At 40.4% G+C, this 14,909-nt stretch overlaps 2 protein-coding genes across 3 annotated transcripts in view; both read left to right on the top strand.

Moving 5' to 3' along the window:
* Positions 1-818: 818 nt before the first annotated feature.
* Positions 819-9,953, top strand: sephs3 (selenophosphate synthetase 3). The gene is made up of 8 exons (XM_033629429.2): positions 819-1,219; positions 1,944-2,047; positions 4,712-4,819; positions 5,044-5,198; positions 6,997-7,087; positions 7,211-7,310; positions 7,574-7,786; positions 8,813-9,953. The coding sequence occupies exons 1-8, from the start codon at positions 943-945 to the stop codon at positions 9,061-9,063; spliced, it is 1,299 nt and encodes a 432-aa protein (XP_033485320.1). The 5' UTR covers positions 819-942; the 3' UTR covers positions 9,064-9,953.
* A 1,889-nt stretch (positions 9,954-11,842) lies between these two features.
* Positions 11,843-14,909, top strand: part of ap4b1 (adaptor related protein complex 4 subunit beta 1) — a 47,407-nt gene continuing 44,340 nt past the window's right edge. For both annotated transcript variants that reach the window (XM_033628347.2, XM_033628348.2), the window contains exon 1: positions 11,843-12,135. In XM_033628347.2, the coding sequence (XP_033484238.1) occupies positions 12,023-12,135 (113 nt within the window). In that variant the 5' untranslated portion in view covers positions 11,843-12,022. The remainder of the gene's footprint in view (positions 12,136-14,909) is intronic.

The following is a 14,909-nucleotide window of genomic DNA, read 5'->3' on the forward strand; positions in this document are numbered from 1 at the left end:
CCCCACTGTGATTTTATTCCTCCACAATTCTTTATTAGCACTGGCTACTCACACCAGAATTGCTGAACAAGTCACCTCTACCAACAATGATGTGGTGAAAATTAAACGGCATAGTATCGCAATATTTTTGAGTGGCGATATCGTATCAATACACTGACGCCAAGTATACTACTAACATTACAAATAGTAATGTTAATCGTAATTACTATGGTAGCCTGCCAGAATAATAGAATTAATTACTATTTAAGTCCACTAGATACAATTTACTGCAATAAAAATGATTAAAGTGAGATGAACTGACTTAAAACTTTATCTTACTAGAAAAAATATGTTGAAAAAGGCACATTTAGAAACATAATTTGCAGTTGAAAACAGGTAGTAAATTACAATATATCGGCGATTCCCACCCCGAGTGAAAATCAGTTGAAAACGTCCCAACAGCCATATTTTACAGTATGTTATAGTTCAGTGTTATCAAGTAATCCCAGAACAGATAAATGGGTCCACAGAAATATATAAACATCAATACCTGACAGTGAGAGCAGATGGTAACGTTTCACAATCATCAAGCAAGACGCAGAAAGGAACCGGAAGTTATCAATTACGCCTTCAAAATAAGACGTCTGCCCTTAGATTTCTGACGACTCTGCCTTCGCTATGGGTTTGAATTGCCCTTTTCTAAAAATGTAGTTGTCCAAGTTCAATGTCAAAGTCATCTGGCATAAGCCTGAGGTTTAGGATACGTGAATATTGAATAGACACATACACTATGAATTTTACGGCGAAAAGTTCTGACAGGAAGTCGCACTAGTTTGATTTTACTTGACTCCAGTCTCTTGTTACAAGCAGCGCTCGCCGGACACACGCTCCATTCATCTCTGCGTCTTTATATACCGGTGAACACGACTAGCGTTGGTTGTTTGAAGTGGTCTTCAGGCAGGCATGTCAGGCTCAACTTCCCCGCCTCCTTCTGTGGAGGCTGTGGGAGCCGAGGGGTGTTTTCCCCCCGGCTACAAGCCTTTTAAACCCGAAGAGCACGGCCTGGAGCGCGGGTTCCGTCTCACAGCCTTTTCGGACATGAAAGGATGAGGCTGCAAGGTCCCGCAGGAGGCTCTGCTCAAACTCCTGGCGGGACTGGAGGCGGACCGGGCCGACGGGACAGGGAAGGCCGGAGACCAAGCATCGGAGTTCGGCCAACAGTTGTCTGCCCCCCGACTCGGTAAGAAACGAGTAGGGAATGAGCAAAGCTAGCTTTCATGTCCCATGCATCCTGTCAGATAGCCTTGTCGTTAACGTCAGTTATCTAGCTTAACTGTTGCTAACAGTGCTAGCTTGTGTTAACTCGTATGGCAGCTCATTTGACAGATGGACAGCTATGGGAGAATGAAAACAACGTGTTTCTGATGACGTTAGTCCTCAGCTATCGAACTTGTTAAAATTAACGTACTTGAAGTCGTAAGTTTTCACTAAGCTAACATGACGTAACGTTATAGTAACCTAGCTAGCTACCATAGTGTTCAAGATGAGGACATGAGTTCCGTGAGTTGTCAAATTACCAGAGGTATGATTCAGCAGAAATATTTTGATGCGTTCAGTGCAAAGTTCATGCTGTTGGTAAAACATTTCTTCTTGTAAAGACATTTCGCAATGGTGAGTGGAAGTGCTGTACTCAGTTTACGGGATTTAGAGGCTGTGCAACCTACAGTATGTGGAAAGCATTGTGTGTCACGCTAGTTACACTGAGTTCTGTTCATAGATTGCATTGTAATTTCATGTAAAAGTCCTATAAAAATGCTACTTTCAGTAAACAACACCGCCACAAGTACACATACAAACTATTAAAGTAATACTGTCACTCTCAACACTTGCAACAGGTTCATAATTATTGCTATTGCATACCATTGCAAAACACTGCACAAGTGTCTCTCCTTCCCCATTTGCAGGTGTAGGGATGGACTGCTGTGTGATTCCCCTGAGGCATGGAGGGCTCTCACTGGTCCAGACCACAGACTTCTTCTACCCTCTGGTGGAGGATCCTTACATGATGGTGAGTAGTAGCAGGTGTTTCCCCCAGGGAACCGCGCATACATGGGCAACCTGCTGTTGCTGGGAAACCATCCAGGAAGTAAGGCTGTCCAAACACACTAATATTTGTGGTGAAATAAATCATCTGCTGACATCAAGTTTTTGGATTGATAAATCTGCCAATCATTTTCTTGTTTCACGAATTAAAACAATATTATTAATTTTCTGTTAATTGACTAATCAGTTAATCAATCATTTGTTTTTATTGCCTTTTCCCCTGTGCACCGTGCTCATAAATTGTGGGTAAATCGTGCACTCACTGTATACTGTGAGTTTACTATACCCTAAGCAATGTGTAGTTTGTGATGTGTTGTGTATTTTGTGATGCATTTACTGTTAGGATCCTGAAGTTGTACTATCACCAGGTGCTGACAGATGTAACACGCCTTTCATAAACTCTGTTATTCATCTACCAACTGTGGAAAAGTTGACATATACCTTTCTACTACAGTTCTCATTTTTAAACTCTGATTTCTCAGTATAAGCTATATAGAGGCAAAATTCTTGCAAGTTGAGCTGTGTATATTGCTATGTCCAACTGATAACTAAGGATAATCAGTTTGAGGGTCCTTATATCCTTGTAATTATTTCATTCAGTATAGAAAATAAAAACACGATACATTGGGCCAAAATTAAATTGTTGACTCTGTAGGAGCGTGCAGAACAAATTTATTTCTGCTAAGTACTGTTAGTAACTAACCATTAACACTTACCTTTACTGTTCGGTTCATCAGTGATGTAGCCTATGTCATGAACATACAGGCATTATTAGACCAGAAATATCCTGACTTACAGGCCACAGTAGGCAAATCACTGTACTGGTAGTGAATTAACGACTGAGATAACCTCAGGAAGTATTAACTTTGCTGTTTAGAGAAAGGTACACATTACACATAACTTGGAGGCGGGTGAGAGCCTTATATGTAGCCTATATATGAGACGCAGTGATTAGGCGTGGGGGTATCTGTTTTTTCATACCTTTGTAGCTCACTGACATTTCACTTTGGTATGGCCAAAACTCATGACCCGCCCTACTCTGCCTTAGTCTGCCTCTGATTGGCTTCCCTGATATTCTTACCCTAACCCTAAACAATCTCACTTCTCTTGCCTACACCTAACCAACCCAACCAATGAAGGCAATGAGTAGTAGCCAATCAGAGGAAGGGAAGGGTGGGTCATGCAGTATATGATGGTATTTGTGTAAAAAACTAACTAACTAAGCAAACACCTCCACCCCCCGGGGCAGCAGGTTGACTACGTTCCACTGACTCTCTTACTTTTTTAAAGCTTACAAGACAAGAAAGAAAATATTTTTTTCATTTTTTTCCTTATTAATAGGAAAAATACAACCTTACACCTTTTGAATTCAAGTTTCTCTCTCTTACTGAAGTAAGACTTAGCTTGATTCCCTTGTTAACTAGTTGTAAAACACACTTCATTCAAACTTGACAAAAACAAAATAAAACTCACCAAAACCATTTTAGTTATTCTTTTACTTTTTCCAAACATTCATTAACCCTGGTTTGGTTGAATTAAAGCCTTAGATGTAAAAACATGCTGGCTTTACTGCTGTTTTTTTTTTTTTTACTGATCCTGTAACGTCATCCCAGCTACTCGCAGTCGTCATCTTTCTCAGCTCAGCTGCCTGTTTGACCAGTAGTAATCTCTACAAACAGATTCTGGAGACCGGAGAAGATTTTGGTATTGGAATTACACTGATGTCATTTTTAGTCTTTTTTAGTCCAAGTAGTATTGACCAATCACATTTGAACTGCATGTAAACAGTCGGTGTGGAGAGGCAGTGGGCATTGGCTGAAATGCAATCTTGGAACCCATCGGCTATGTCCGGTGATGAGTTAGCTCTGTATTATTTTAAATGTATCTGCATTCCCATGCAGATATCTAATCAGAGATTAGCTGTAATGAGGGGCGCAAGGAAGATGAAGTCTTAGCCCAGATATCCACTGGCTACGATGGATCAGCCCAAAATATCGGTCCTTGCCCCCAGAGGTCATCATACCAAAAACCAGTGGGTTCCACGATTGCACCATTGACCTCTGGAGGCATATGCTGTGCACTACATCACCTCAGCATTTCTGTATCCGTTATAAAAAAAAGAGGAGCGTCTTTATTTTTGACGGTATTGAAAAATACCATCAGGATCTTTAAATATCCTGATATATTGTAATACTGTGAAACCGCTGAAGCCTTGTAATGACATTTAGTGTGGGTTCGCAAATCAAATCTGTCCCTCAACACTAAAATAAGAGCGCTTTTGTCTGAAGAAACAGAGCATTCTATTTCTATGTGAATCAACGGTTAAGTTCATCAAACATTGACTCAGCTTGGCGCTCTGCGGCTCCATCTACCCAGAGAGAGTGCACTCTGCTGCTCTGAATTTACAAATGGTCCAGTTTGTGCCAGAGTGCTCCCCGGCCGTCAGAGTAAGTATTTCCGAATGCGCCCCATAGGCCTAAGACTATTTTGTCAACTTTCACAACATGGGCTGGTTTCTAGAGAATCAATCTCTATGCAGATGCAACCATTTAGTTGTGTAATCTAAATTACCTTACAGTGTGGTTCTTTATGTAATGTCTGTCTGTCTTTCTGTCTGTCTGTCTTTCAGGGCAGGATAGCGTGTGCTAACGTCCTCAGTGATCTCTACGCCATGGGCATCACAGAGTGTGACAACATGCTGATGCTGCTGAGTGTCAGCCAGAAGATGAATGATAAGGTAACATTATATGTGTTCATGGGTGGACGCGAAGGTCTTGACTTTGCTTTTGTTTATTTTGTCACATTTGTGTATCCTCTGCTAATCTTAATTGTGCATGATACAATGAGTGCAGTATCTATTTTAAACAGCGTGGATTTTAAAAACTTATGTTGATTTCTTTAAGGTTTCCTAAAGTCCCCTTTCATGATTCGTTATTGTCTGTATGTGCATGTGTGACACAGGACCGTGAGCGGGTGATGCCACTGATAATTCAGGGGTTTCGTGATGCAGCAGAGGAGGGAGGGACTTCTGTGACAGGTGGCCAGACGGTGATCAACCCCTGGATCATCGTAGGAGGAGTAGCATCAGTTGTCTGTCAGCCTAATGAGTTCATCATGTGAGTCAGTGAAACTGTTGCTGTGTCTCTGCCTCTTTGGCAACTGCACTTATTCTTTGTAGATGACTTACCACCCTAGTTACTCTGACACAATCTAAATCTTTGATTGCTCATGTTATTCCGTGACGAGATATCACCATTCACCAAATCACCATTTTTGTGTACCCACCTCTCCTCATGTAATTCATTTTCAGTTTGATATTTCCTAAATTTCCCAGAATGCATTTCATTAGAGCCCCTAATATAATGTACTTGACCTTGTTAATTTAGCCAGCAGGGGGTGTATAGAAATAACTATAGCCTGTAGTGAGCTGGTTTGTTAATATTAGATTGTGTTGATGACAGCTGTCACAGTCTCACAAAGCACAAAAGCTCCATGTCCCTCTGATTGATAGACCTTTGTTTACAGCAAACATTTTGACATCTAGTCAAGTTGAGTCAGTCTTTTAAATATAGCCTGATATCACAAATCACAAATTTGCCTCAAGGTGCTTTTTGTACAGCATACACCAGCCTCTGTCCGTCAACCCTCTGTCTACATCTTATACCAAAAACTGCATAGGTGTATAATAACATCTATAACAAGTGAATTCCATGTCTTTGAACGACTTATAATGGGACAAAGCCATCCTAAGTGTTATTAGTTCCTTATGTGCTTTTCTGTTGTGACATGTCTGAATGTCTGTCCTGAAGAGTTATTGTGGATAGTCCCAGTGGATAAACCGGCAACAATAGGTGGGTGTCCATCCACCTCTTTTTACGTGCATTTTTAATTTATGTCAAAAAGTGAAACAAAATCTGAAATATGATTTTAAAAAAAAAAAGTTTTTATGCTTGGGGGAGAAGTGTAAAAGTTGGTGTCTCAGTGAAAGGTAAATGCAGCTAAGTGAAGGGGAAACAGATTCAGCAAATAAATAATGATTTCGGTTGTGACTTACAGTTGTGACATACTGTCATTGCATAGGCCGCTGTTACCTTTCTTTGTCGTCTCTGGGGCTTCTAACACACGTATACATGAGCACAGAGCTGTAATATTAGTTGCTCAGCTTTGTTGCGTGTGCTCTTCTTAACAATAGATCCATCGCTTTTCCTCCTTTTGAGTTTTCAGTCTCGCTCTTTGGATTACATCATCTCATTGCGCCCTCTTTCTCTGCAGTGCGACCCGAGTGAGGAATTAGTGTAACCTACTGCTTATCTTGATGAACCAGCTCCCAATTACCGCAAAACAGTGGATGGAAGAGCACATAAAGTCACATTTCCTTTTAGCTTTTTTTCTGAAAATGTGTTTAAAATTCGTGCTACATTTGGATTTGGAACTACTGAGTCTGCTATGAAGGATTTCTTCCTTTATGATGGTAAATGTTGGTGTGAAATGGTCAAGACAGTGATTCTCTGATACTAATATGTGAAGTTTAATGGTGATGACATCTTAGCTTGTTACTTTTTTTCTTCTTTCAAACTGGTCTGTAACTGCACTTGAAATTTATGTTATGGTACTGTCTTCATTTGTCCAGCTAACCATGTTAACAATAAAATACACTAGAGCTGATCAATAACTTGATTTGACGATTAATAGATTATCGATGACCTAAGCTTCTCAAATATACTGCTTTTCTGTTATATGTGATGGTACACAAAATTTCTTTGGAGTTTGGACTATTGGTCAGATTAAAAAAAAAGCAGTTTCTTGGAAATTATAATCACAATTTTCCAATATGTTGTAGATATACAAAATTGAGAAAATAATCCATAAATCCATAATGGACAGGAGTGATATGCGTGTGCTTTGTTTTTCCAGGCCAGATGGTGCTGTTCCAGGGGATGTCTTGGTTCTGACTAAACCTCTGGGGACGCAGGTCGCTGTGAATGCTCACCAATGGCTCGATCAGGTCAGCTGCTCCACTCCGCTCACATAAACATTATTTAGTGTGCTGTTATTATATTGACATTTTTGTGTGCTCTCACCCTCCTCATATGTGCGCCTTCCTGTATCTGTTTTCATACCTCACCAGCCTGAAAGGTGGAACAAGATCAAGCTAGTCGTCACCAGAGAGGAAGTTAAAGAGGCCTATCAGGAAGCCATGTTCTCCATGGCAACGCTAAACCGTACAGGTACACTACACCTGTGGAAACATATTTACCTTCTCAGTTACAGCTGAGAGATTCTGTAATGTCTGGCTCTATGTGGTTCCACACCATTGATTTGAGTTTATTTCCAGCATTATGGGCTTTAATTTAGTCATGAGTGGGGTGGGTGATAACCTCAACATGCATTGGCTTACTTTATAGATGATTTTGGTCCTGCTGAAGTTGAAATCTCTCTGTGACTTTTTGTAATAGTGATGTAACATGATTTAATGAATTTATGTCTCCAGCGGCAGGCCTAATGCACAAGTTCCAGGCTCATGCTGCAACAGACGTGACAGGTTTTGGGTTGTTGGGGCACGCCAACAACCTGGCAGCACAGCAACGAAACGAAGTGGCCTTCGTCATCCACAACCTACCAATTATAGCCAAGATGGCTGCCATCAGCAAAGCCTGTGGAAACGTGTTTAATCTGATTCAGGGCACGTCAGCAGAGACTTCTGGTATGAAACTCATTTTTACACACAATAAATGTTGTCTTGATTTTAGTAACTTCCAGGTCTGGATAATTATGGAAAAAAGAAAATGAGTGTATGAAAATATATTTGTGTTTCCAGACTCTTGCCCGTTTTCAGTTTTATAAAATACAAAATACATCATTCCTAATAAAATAAATACATTATACAAGCAGAGTTTTTCATGGTGTTTGGAGCAGACAGTGGCAACCTCTGAGGCTGAGAGAGAATGCCAGTGCGGAAGTGCCAAAAATTGCAGTTCCTCTTATGGCCACATGAGGCTGGCTCCAAAACAGAGTCAGTCCCCGCAGAAATTCCCATGGTAAAACGCCCAACTTAACAGCAATAAACATGAAATAAACATGTTAACGGCTTGGCACAAAAAACTGTTCTTGGTTCTATAGCTAATTCCAACATTTATGACAACTTTACAGGGGGTGAATTGTTTTTTTTTTATAACTCACCCGTTTACATCTTATTAAAATGAAGTGTGTAAGATTTAGGGGGATTTAGTGGCATCTAGCAGTGAATTACAGATTGCAACCAGCTAAAAACTTCTAGAATTCCTTTACTGTTTTTTTTTTTTAATCAGTACATTTTTATAGGGAGCCGAAGTATCCACAGAGGTCTCTTCTCCAAAACAAACTGACCAGACAATTAGAATCGCTAAAAACACAGAATAAAGCAGTTTGATGTTACAAATCAGTGCTTCTCCGATTCTGTTCGGAATCTCTGGGCTCACCCACAGCATGCTATTGTGTGTTCACATTTCTCTCTTGTAAGTTAATGTGTGCTCACCTTTTTCTGATTCAGAAGTTCAGCAGGTTTTCACTGGAAGCTGAATTATCCATTTTAATTGCATATACCCCCTAGAGGGTCTGCATCCTTGTCACCTTTTTCATGCCTGATGAGTTTGCACCCCTTCATAATTTGGTGAGATGATTATTGTTTGAAAGTATAAATCATTAACACCAAGTGTTGACCTAAAATCTATCTTTCTTCTCTTCCCTCCAGGTGGGCTGCTTGTTTGTCTCCCCAGAGAGCAGGCGGCTAAGTTTTGCTCGGAGATGAAGAGCCAGAGCTCCGGAGCCGGAGGTCAGGGTGCGGCGGGCGGAGCATGGATAATTGGAATTGTTGAGAAAGGCGACCGCCGAGCACGCATTATTGACAAGCCCCGCATTATCGAGGTTCCACCACGAGGAAGCCAGGCAGCAAATCAGGACAACAACTCCACCAGCCCGGCTCCTAGCCCCAATTTGTCATAGACACTGCCACGGTGTGCGTGTGCGTGAGTGTGTGTTTGTGTGGGTGTTGGTGTTGCTGTCCATCTCATCCCCCTTTTCAGTCAGAATGCTGAGAGCACACAGACCAAAATCACTGTCATCTTTAACAGTGGGAGAGGAAATGGACAGCATGCATTATTATTTATCCATTTTTGGAAAGAGCTGCTGAAATGAAGCCTATTGTCACCATTTTGGAATGAAATGTAAATTCAGGGTAGTATGTTATACTATCCACCCCTTTTTATTCAGATCTGTCTTTCTTTTCGCCCTTTCCTAATTCATATAAACTGATTTACGTAATTTATCTGAACGCAGAAATGAGCTTCCATTTAGAGAAAGAGAAAACATTCCAAATCACTCTTGCCAGATAATAATCAATTTGAATGTGAATGTGTGTGTGTGTGTGTGTGTGTGTGTGTGTGTGTGTGTGTGTGTGTGTGTGTTTGAGTATTTTATCATTTGACTGGGGTGCTTTGCTGTGGGGAAGTGGAACAGGGTTTTTTGTTGACTCTTCTTTTGGAAGTGAATGACGTTAATGTTAGTGAATGTATCGTGTGTAAAAGAAATGGTTTATCGGTCCTGGCACCTGGATCTGCCCACACGGCCCAGAGGAAGGCTTGAGCAGCTTCCTTTGGACCAGCTGGGTGGCGTTCAGAATGTCTGTCTGTGTCAGCTGTTTGGCCCTCCAGCACCAAGTCCCTCCCACCCTTCCTTTTTATGAAGCTCTGCCTTTAAACCCCAGCCAGCGGGGTCAGGTGGAGTGGATGTTTGCCTTTGGATTGGGGTTGGACTTAGACTGCTGGAGGTCTGAAGCTGTCTGTGTTTGGAGATTTCCTGCTTTTCACAATCAATAAAACCATCATCAACTCAGACTCAAGTACTGTTTGGGTGTTATGTGAGTAGAGACAGAAATCAGTTGTATGTCGGAGCCTGGCTAAAAAGTTTGATAAAAAAATGCCCTACATTTTGTCCGACCATTGTCACTGAGGCAAAACCTTTTCACTGTAAGCTTCCACAGCAGAAGAAGCACACATCATGAAAAGCATTAATGCATCTGTGCAAGTGTGAGGAAGCATGCATGATCTCGGGAACTGGAATACCTTAACTGAACAGTGCAATCATTAATGCTATTGGTTAGACCTGTGCATTTCCTGATATGACATGTCAATATGTTTGCCATGAAATTGGGTCTAAAGTAAAACACTTTTATCTTCCTACAGGAAGTTTAAATAAAGTCTAAATAGAACAGTTTGCAGCTTGATAGTAATTTCCCTAGGTGGAAAAAAAGTTACTTTCTCACGTAATTTAAAAAAAAGAAAAGAAAAAGTGTTTGAAAATGTAAATCCTGTCAGTTCTAAACACTGCACCCCTACACTGTCAGCAGCTGTCATCCTGCTCTTGTGTACTGATAACACTGAGAGCCCTGGACAGTTCCCCCATCCCTGGTTCCAGGATCAGCAATTTGGACAATCATGTCTTTTTGTACATATTTACAAGTATTAGGCCTTAAAATACATTAAATTGTCTTCAGTTAAAATTTGTGAGGTTTCTAATGTAACAGCTCTTCCAACCTACCACTGATCCTAACACTGTGTTTTTACTGTCACTTGCCTTACCTGTTGGTGATGTAGATTAACCTAACTCATTCTAATAATTCTATTCCCATATAAAACCTACCTGAGCTCTGCTCTGGACTATATTCTACTTACCTTAATACTTAGCTGCAATGCTTGAATAAGAAAAAGGTGATTTGTCCAAAAATCAGTCTGAAATTCGGTTAAAAACTATCCTGAAAAGGTCTTAAAAGCATTGAATCATGTGTCTGATATGTTAAGGCATCCTGTTAAAGGGCATTTTGCCACTTTTACACATTTAACCTATTGTGTTACCAGTTATTGGGACAACATGACATGCATTTTCCAAACTGACTTAGAATAAGTTCTTTTAAGCATGTGGGTACAACCCCCAAATAATTGTAAAATTTATGCTACAAATACATAGGCTTCTTCAAATAGGCAGAATGTTTCAACTGCTGCATGAAGAGAAAGAGAAAGATTTTCTTTTTTAATTTTTTTATTTATTTATTTATTTATTTTCATGGGCCAAAGTGCAATCTGAACAGATTAGTTTTTTAGTCTTTCTATGGAAGATGTGTAGATTGTCTGCTGTCCTGATGTGAATGGGGAGTTTATTCCACCATTAGGGAGCCAGGATGGGAACAGTCGTGACTGCAGAGATTTGTTAACCAACTCAAAAACAAATCTACATGGTTTGATCACATCTAATTGATGATACATTTTTGGATTATCATTCATGATGCATAAACATGCATACATAAGAAGCATTTTAATGTTGTAGGTGGTGTTACCAGCCAGAGAAAATGTGGGCAAATATATTGTGACCCCTGACTTCCAGGGGCCCAAAAGTCCCAGGTTTACAGTTTGTCGTTTTGTGATAATTTTGTCACGGGGCCCTGCAGTGGGTTAAATAAGAACTACTTTACTAGGCCCTGCTGTTGGGTAGTTTCATCTATACAACTGTATCATAGGAACTTCATTTAGACGTTGATGCTGTGCGCTGTCACTGTTGCTACACTCCCTTACCAGGAAGTGTCTCTGTAAGCCTGTGTAGCAGGCTGTGACAGGTGGAGTGGGCAAGTTAAGGAGCTGCCCCTTGACGTCAGTAATTTAGATAGTAGGGTGTTATTCCTACTCCAACCAGCAGGGGCAGCAGGGAGTCAAATCTAGAGGCTAAAAGCAGAAGAGGAAATGCGGAAGTGTGCATGGTGTAAACAACGAGTCATCAAGTAGTGTTGAGAATGAACCACCGTTTGAAGTGATAGAGTGTTTTTTCAAAAGTAACAAATCGACGTGTTGAGGATGGCGCAGTGTCGTTAGTGATATTTTAAATTAGAGGGTGCGGGTTGTGTGTAAACAGCATCATGCCTTATCTGGGCAGTGAGGACACGGTGAGGGAGCTGAGGAGAGCACTGTCCAACCCCAACGTCCAGTCTGACCAGCTGCGCTACAGGAACACCATCCTCAAAGTCATCAGGTAGGTTACAGACAGACTGACTGACAGACTGTCCTCTGGCCTACCTCCAGCCACAGCGGGTCATCTGCAGGGCCGGAGTCACCCTTTAGGGGCCTCCGGGGCAAACATTTAGTGGGGCCCCTTCTGACTGTGATCAAGTGAGCTGCCAAGCTACCAAACTATCAATAAAAGTCACCACAAAATACATAGTGCCATGTTCATAATCTCCACCTATTTGAACTGACACAAATTTCCGCAAGCTGTTGAATTTCTTAATGAGTTCTGCTCCTAAGGAGCCTGACCACCGACATGAAATTTTAAGGTATCCAACTCAGTTTTTGAGAAATTATAAGGAAAAAGTCATCTCAAAGGATGTCATAATACACTGATGATTTCCTCAGATTTGAACTCTCAGACTCAGAAAGTTTTCCTTCAGAAGTTTGCTGAAATTGTAATCCTGTTTGGAAAGACCCCCACTCTAAACAGCAGGAAGTGTGAAGTACATTTTTGATGTACTTCACATTTATTCATATATTCATATTTTTATGTTTTCCTGTACAGTTTTGAAGAAAAATTAAAGAGAAATTCACCACAAATTACGAGTGCATTATACGGGACCGTTTGTTATTTACGACGGGGAAGGGGGTGGTACAAAAAGAGGGAGGCACATCAAGTATTTTTTTAAGCACTGGGGAGGGACTTGTGTTTTTATATTGGCTCAGGGGAAGGACACAAAACTTTAAAAGGTTGCATTTTGTATTTATTTCCCCTTGACCCCAAATCCCACTGGCAGGTTTGAAAGGTGTGATTTCATTAAAAAATCACCAAAATTACAACATTTATCAGAATCAGAAGCAGTAAAAACAGAAAATATTGTCAGATATTCAAATTTCAGCGGTCCTTGAACACATCATCTACAAGGAAGGCTTCTGTCTTCAAGTTCAAAATCCCTTTATTCTTTATGTCTCTCTTAAAATTTTGCCAAATGTTTGCTGTAACCACACCCTCTAAAAAACATTAACTTCTGTGCTCCTGCATACATGACCATAGTGAAAACTGAAGCTTTTTTCAACACCAGGATTTTGTGTTCAACTTCTATCAGCATCTTGATATGCCACACATGAGAAGTGCTCACTGACGAGCATTTTATCAAATTTGCAACCTAAGTTTGAGAGAAACTTATCTATTTAACCAAAAGAGAGGCAGTACCACTGCTGCTGAGAGACACCGTGAAGCACTTGGGCTTAAAGTCAATAATAATGAGAGAGGTGGCTGACATCACTGAGTGTAACAGCTAACTCACTACTGGTGTGAACTATAAAGTAACACTAAAAAGACAGGAACCACCATGTTTTGAACAGACACATTGTAATCACTGATAAACAGTGACATTTGCATTTTGGAACATAAAACAGTAAACTCAGCTGCAAACTGCTAACTACTCAGGCCAGCACCTGGCATGATGGGAATTGTGGGCATTGCTACATTATACAGTTTAAACTAAACTAAAACAAGGGTGATCGTGAATAAAATGGGGATTAACTGAAATAGTTCGGCCTGTGTCAAATAACCATTTGGCTTTTTTAGATAGTAAAAGTGGTAAGACATTATTTTTAAAACTTTATTTATTTATTTACTTATTTATTTTATTATATTCTTTGGAACTAAATTCATGCTCGGTCACATTGTGAGAGAAATGTCTGAAACACAGGATAAAAGTGTTTCCTGCGCGAAGATGTACTTCACAGAACTGTCTTTTGGGATTCTTTGACATGCAGCTACACTAAGCTTGACAGTTAGCCTGCCTTGGAGCAGGCTAGTTCAGCAGTATAAGTTACCATGGTTACTGAGCAGGGATTCATATAAGCCACGGTAATGGAATGGAATACTCACTTAAACTAGCAAGATTATTAAAATAAGCCAGGCTTTCCTTTTATCCGCTTTTTTTTTACCTTTCATCTTGTGAAAGTGGTGACTGCTGCAGATTTTCCTCCTACTTGGGAGAGACTGTTGCTGGGCAGGTCATTCTTTCACAGATGCACCTTATCACTCAGTTATTTCTTCTCTATCCTTGTTGTTTAAAGCTCTCCTATTCATATAAACTGCCATTCCTGCTTGTTTTATCACACTGATGATGGCTTTGTAGTTGACACACATTTGTTCCTGTTTGTTTTGCCCACATTAAGTAAGTCAGTTTATCTATGAGTGCCGCTGTTGTGTTTGTTTTAGCACTTTTCTATCAAATACATCTCCTGAACAAAATCAAGTCACTGCTCGGTCACTGGGAAATCAGCTTACACTGCTTTTTTTTTGTGTTAGCATTTTTATCCAGGTGTCTGTCTCTTCTTTGTGTAGCCACCTTAACATTCCCTGTACATCACAGCTCAATCATTACATTATATTTATTTAGCTGGCACTTTTTATCCAAAGCAACTTACAGTAAGTGCACTCAACTATGTGGGCACAACCCCAAAAAGTGCAGAATCATGCTTCAAGTACATGAACTTCATCAAATGTGCTGATGTACATATATTAAGACACTAAGAGATAGAGAGAGAGATTTCTGCTTTTTAAAATATTCTTTTATGGGCCAAAGCTCAGTCTGAACAGATGAGTTTCAGTCTGTGATGGAACATGTGTAGAGTTTCTGCTGTCCTGATTTTAATAGGGAGTTTGTTCCTTCATCAGGGAGCCAGAACAGCAAACAGTCAGGAGGATTGATAGCTGGGAATCATTTTGTAATGAGGGCGTAGCAGCCAGATTGGCAGTAACAGAGTGTAGTGGATGGGCTGTGG

Source organism: Epinephelus lanceolatus, chromosome 8 (assembly GCF_041903045.1).
Source record: "Epinephelus lanceolatus isolate andai-2023 chromosome 8, ASM4190304v1, whole genome shotgun sequence".
In the NCBI taxonomy this organism is placed as follows: Eukaryota; Metazoa; Chordata; class Actinopteri; order Perciformes; family Serranidae; genus Epinephelus; species Epinephelus lanceolatus.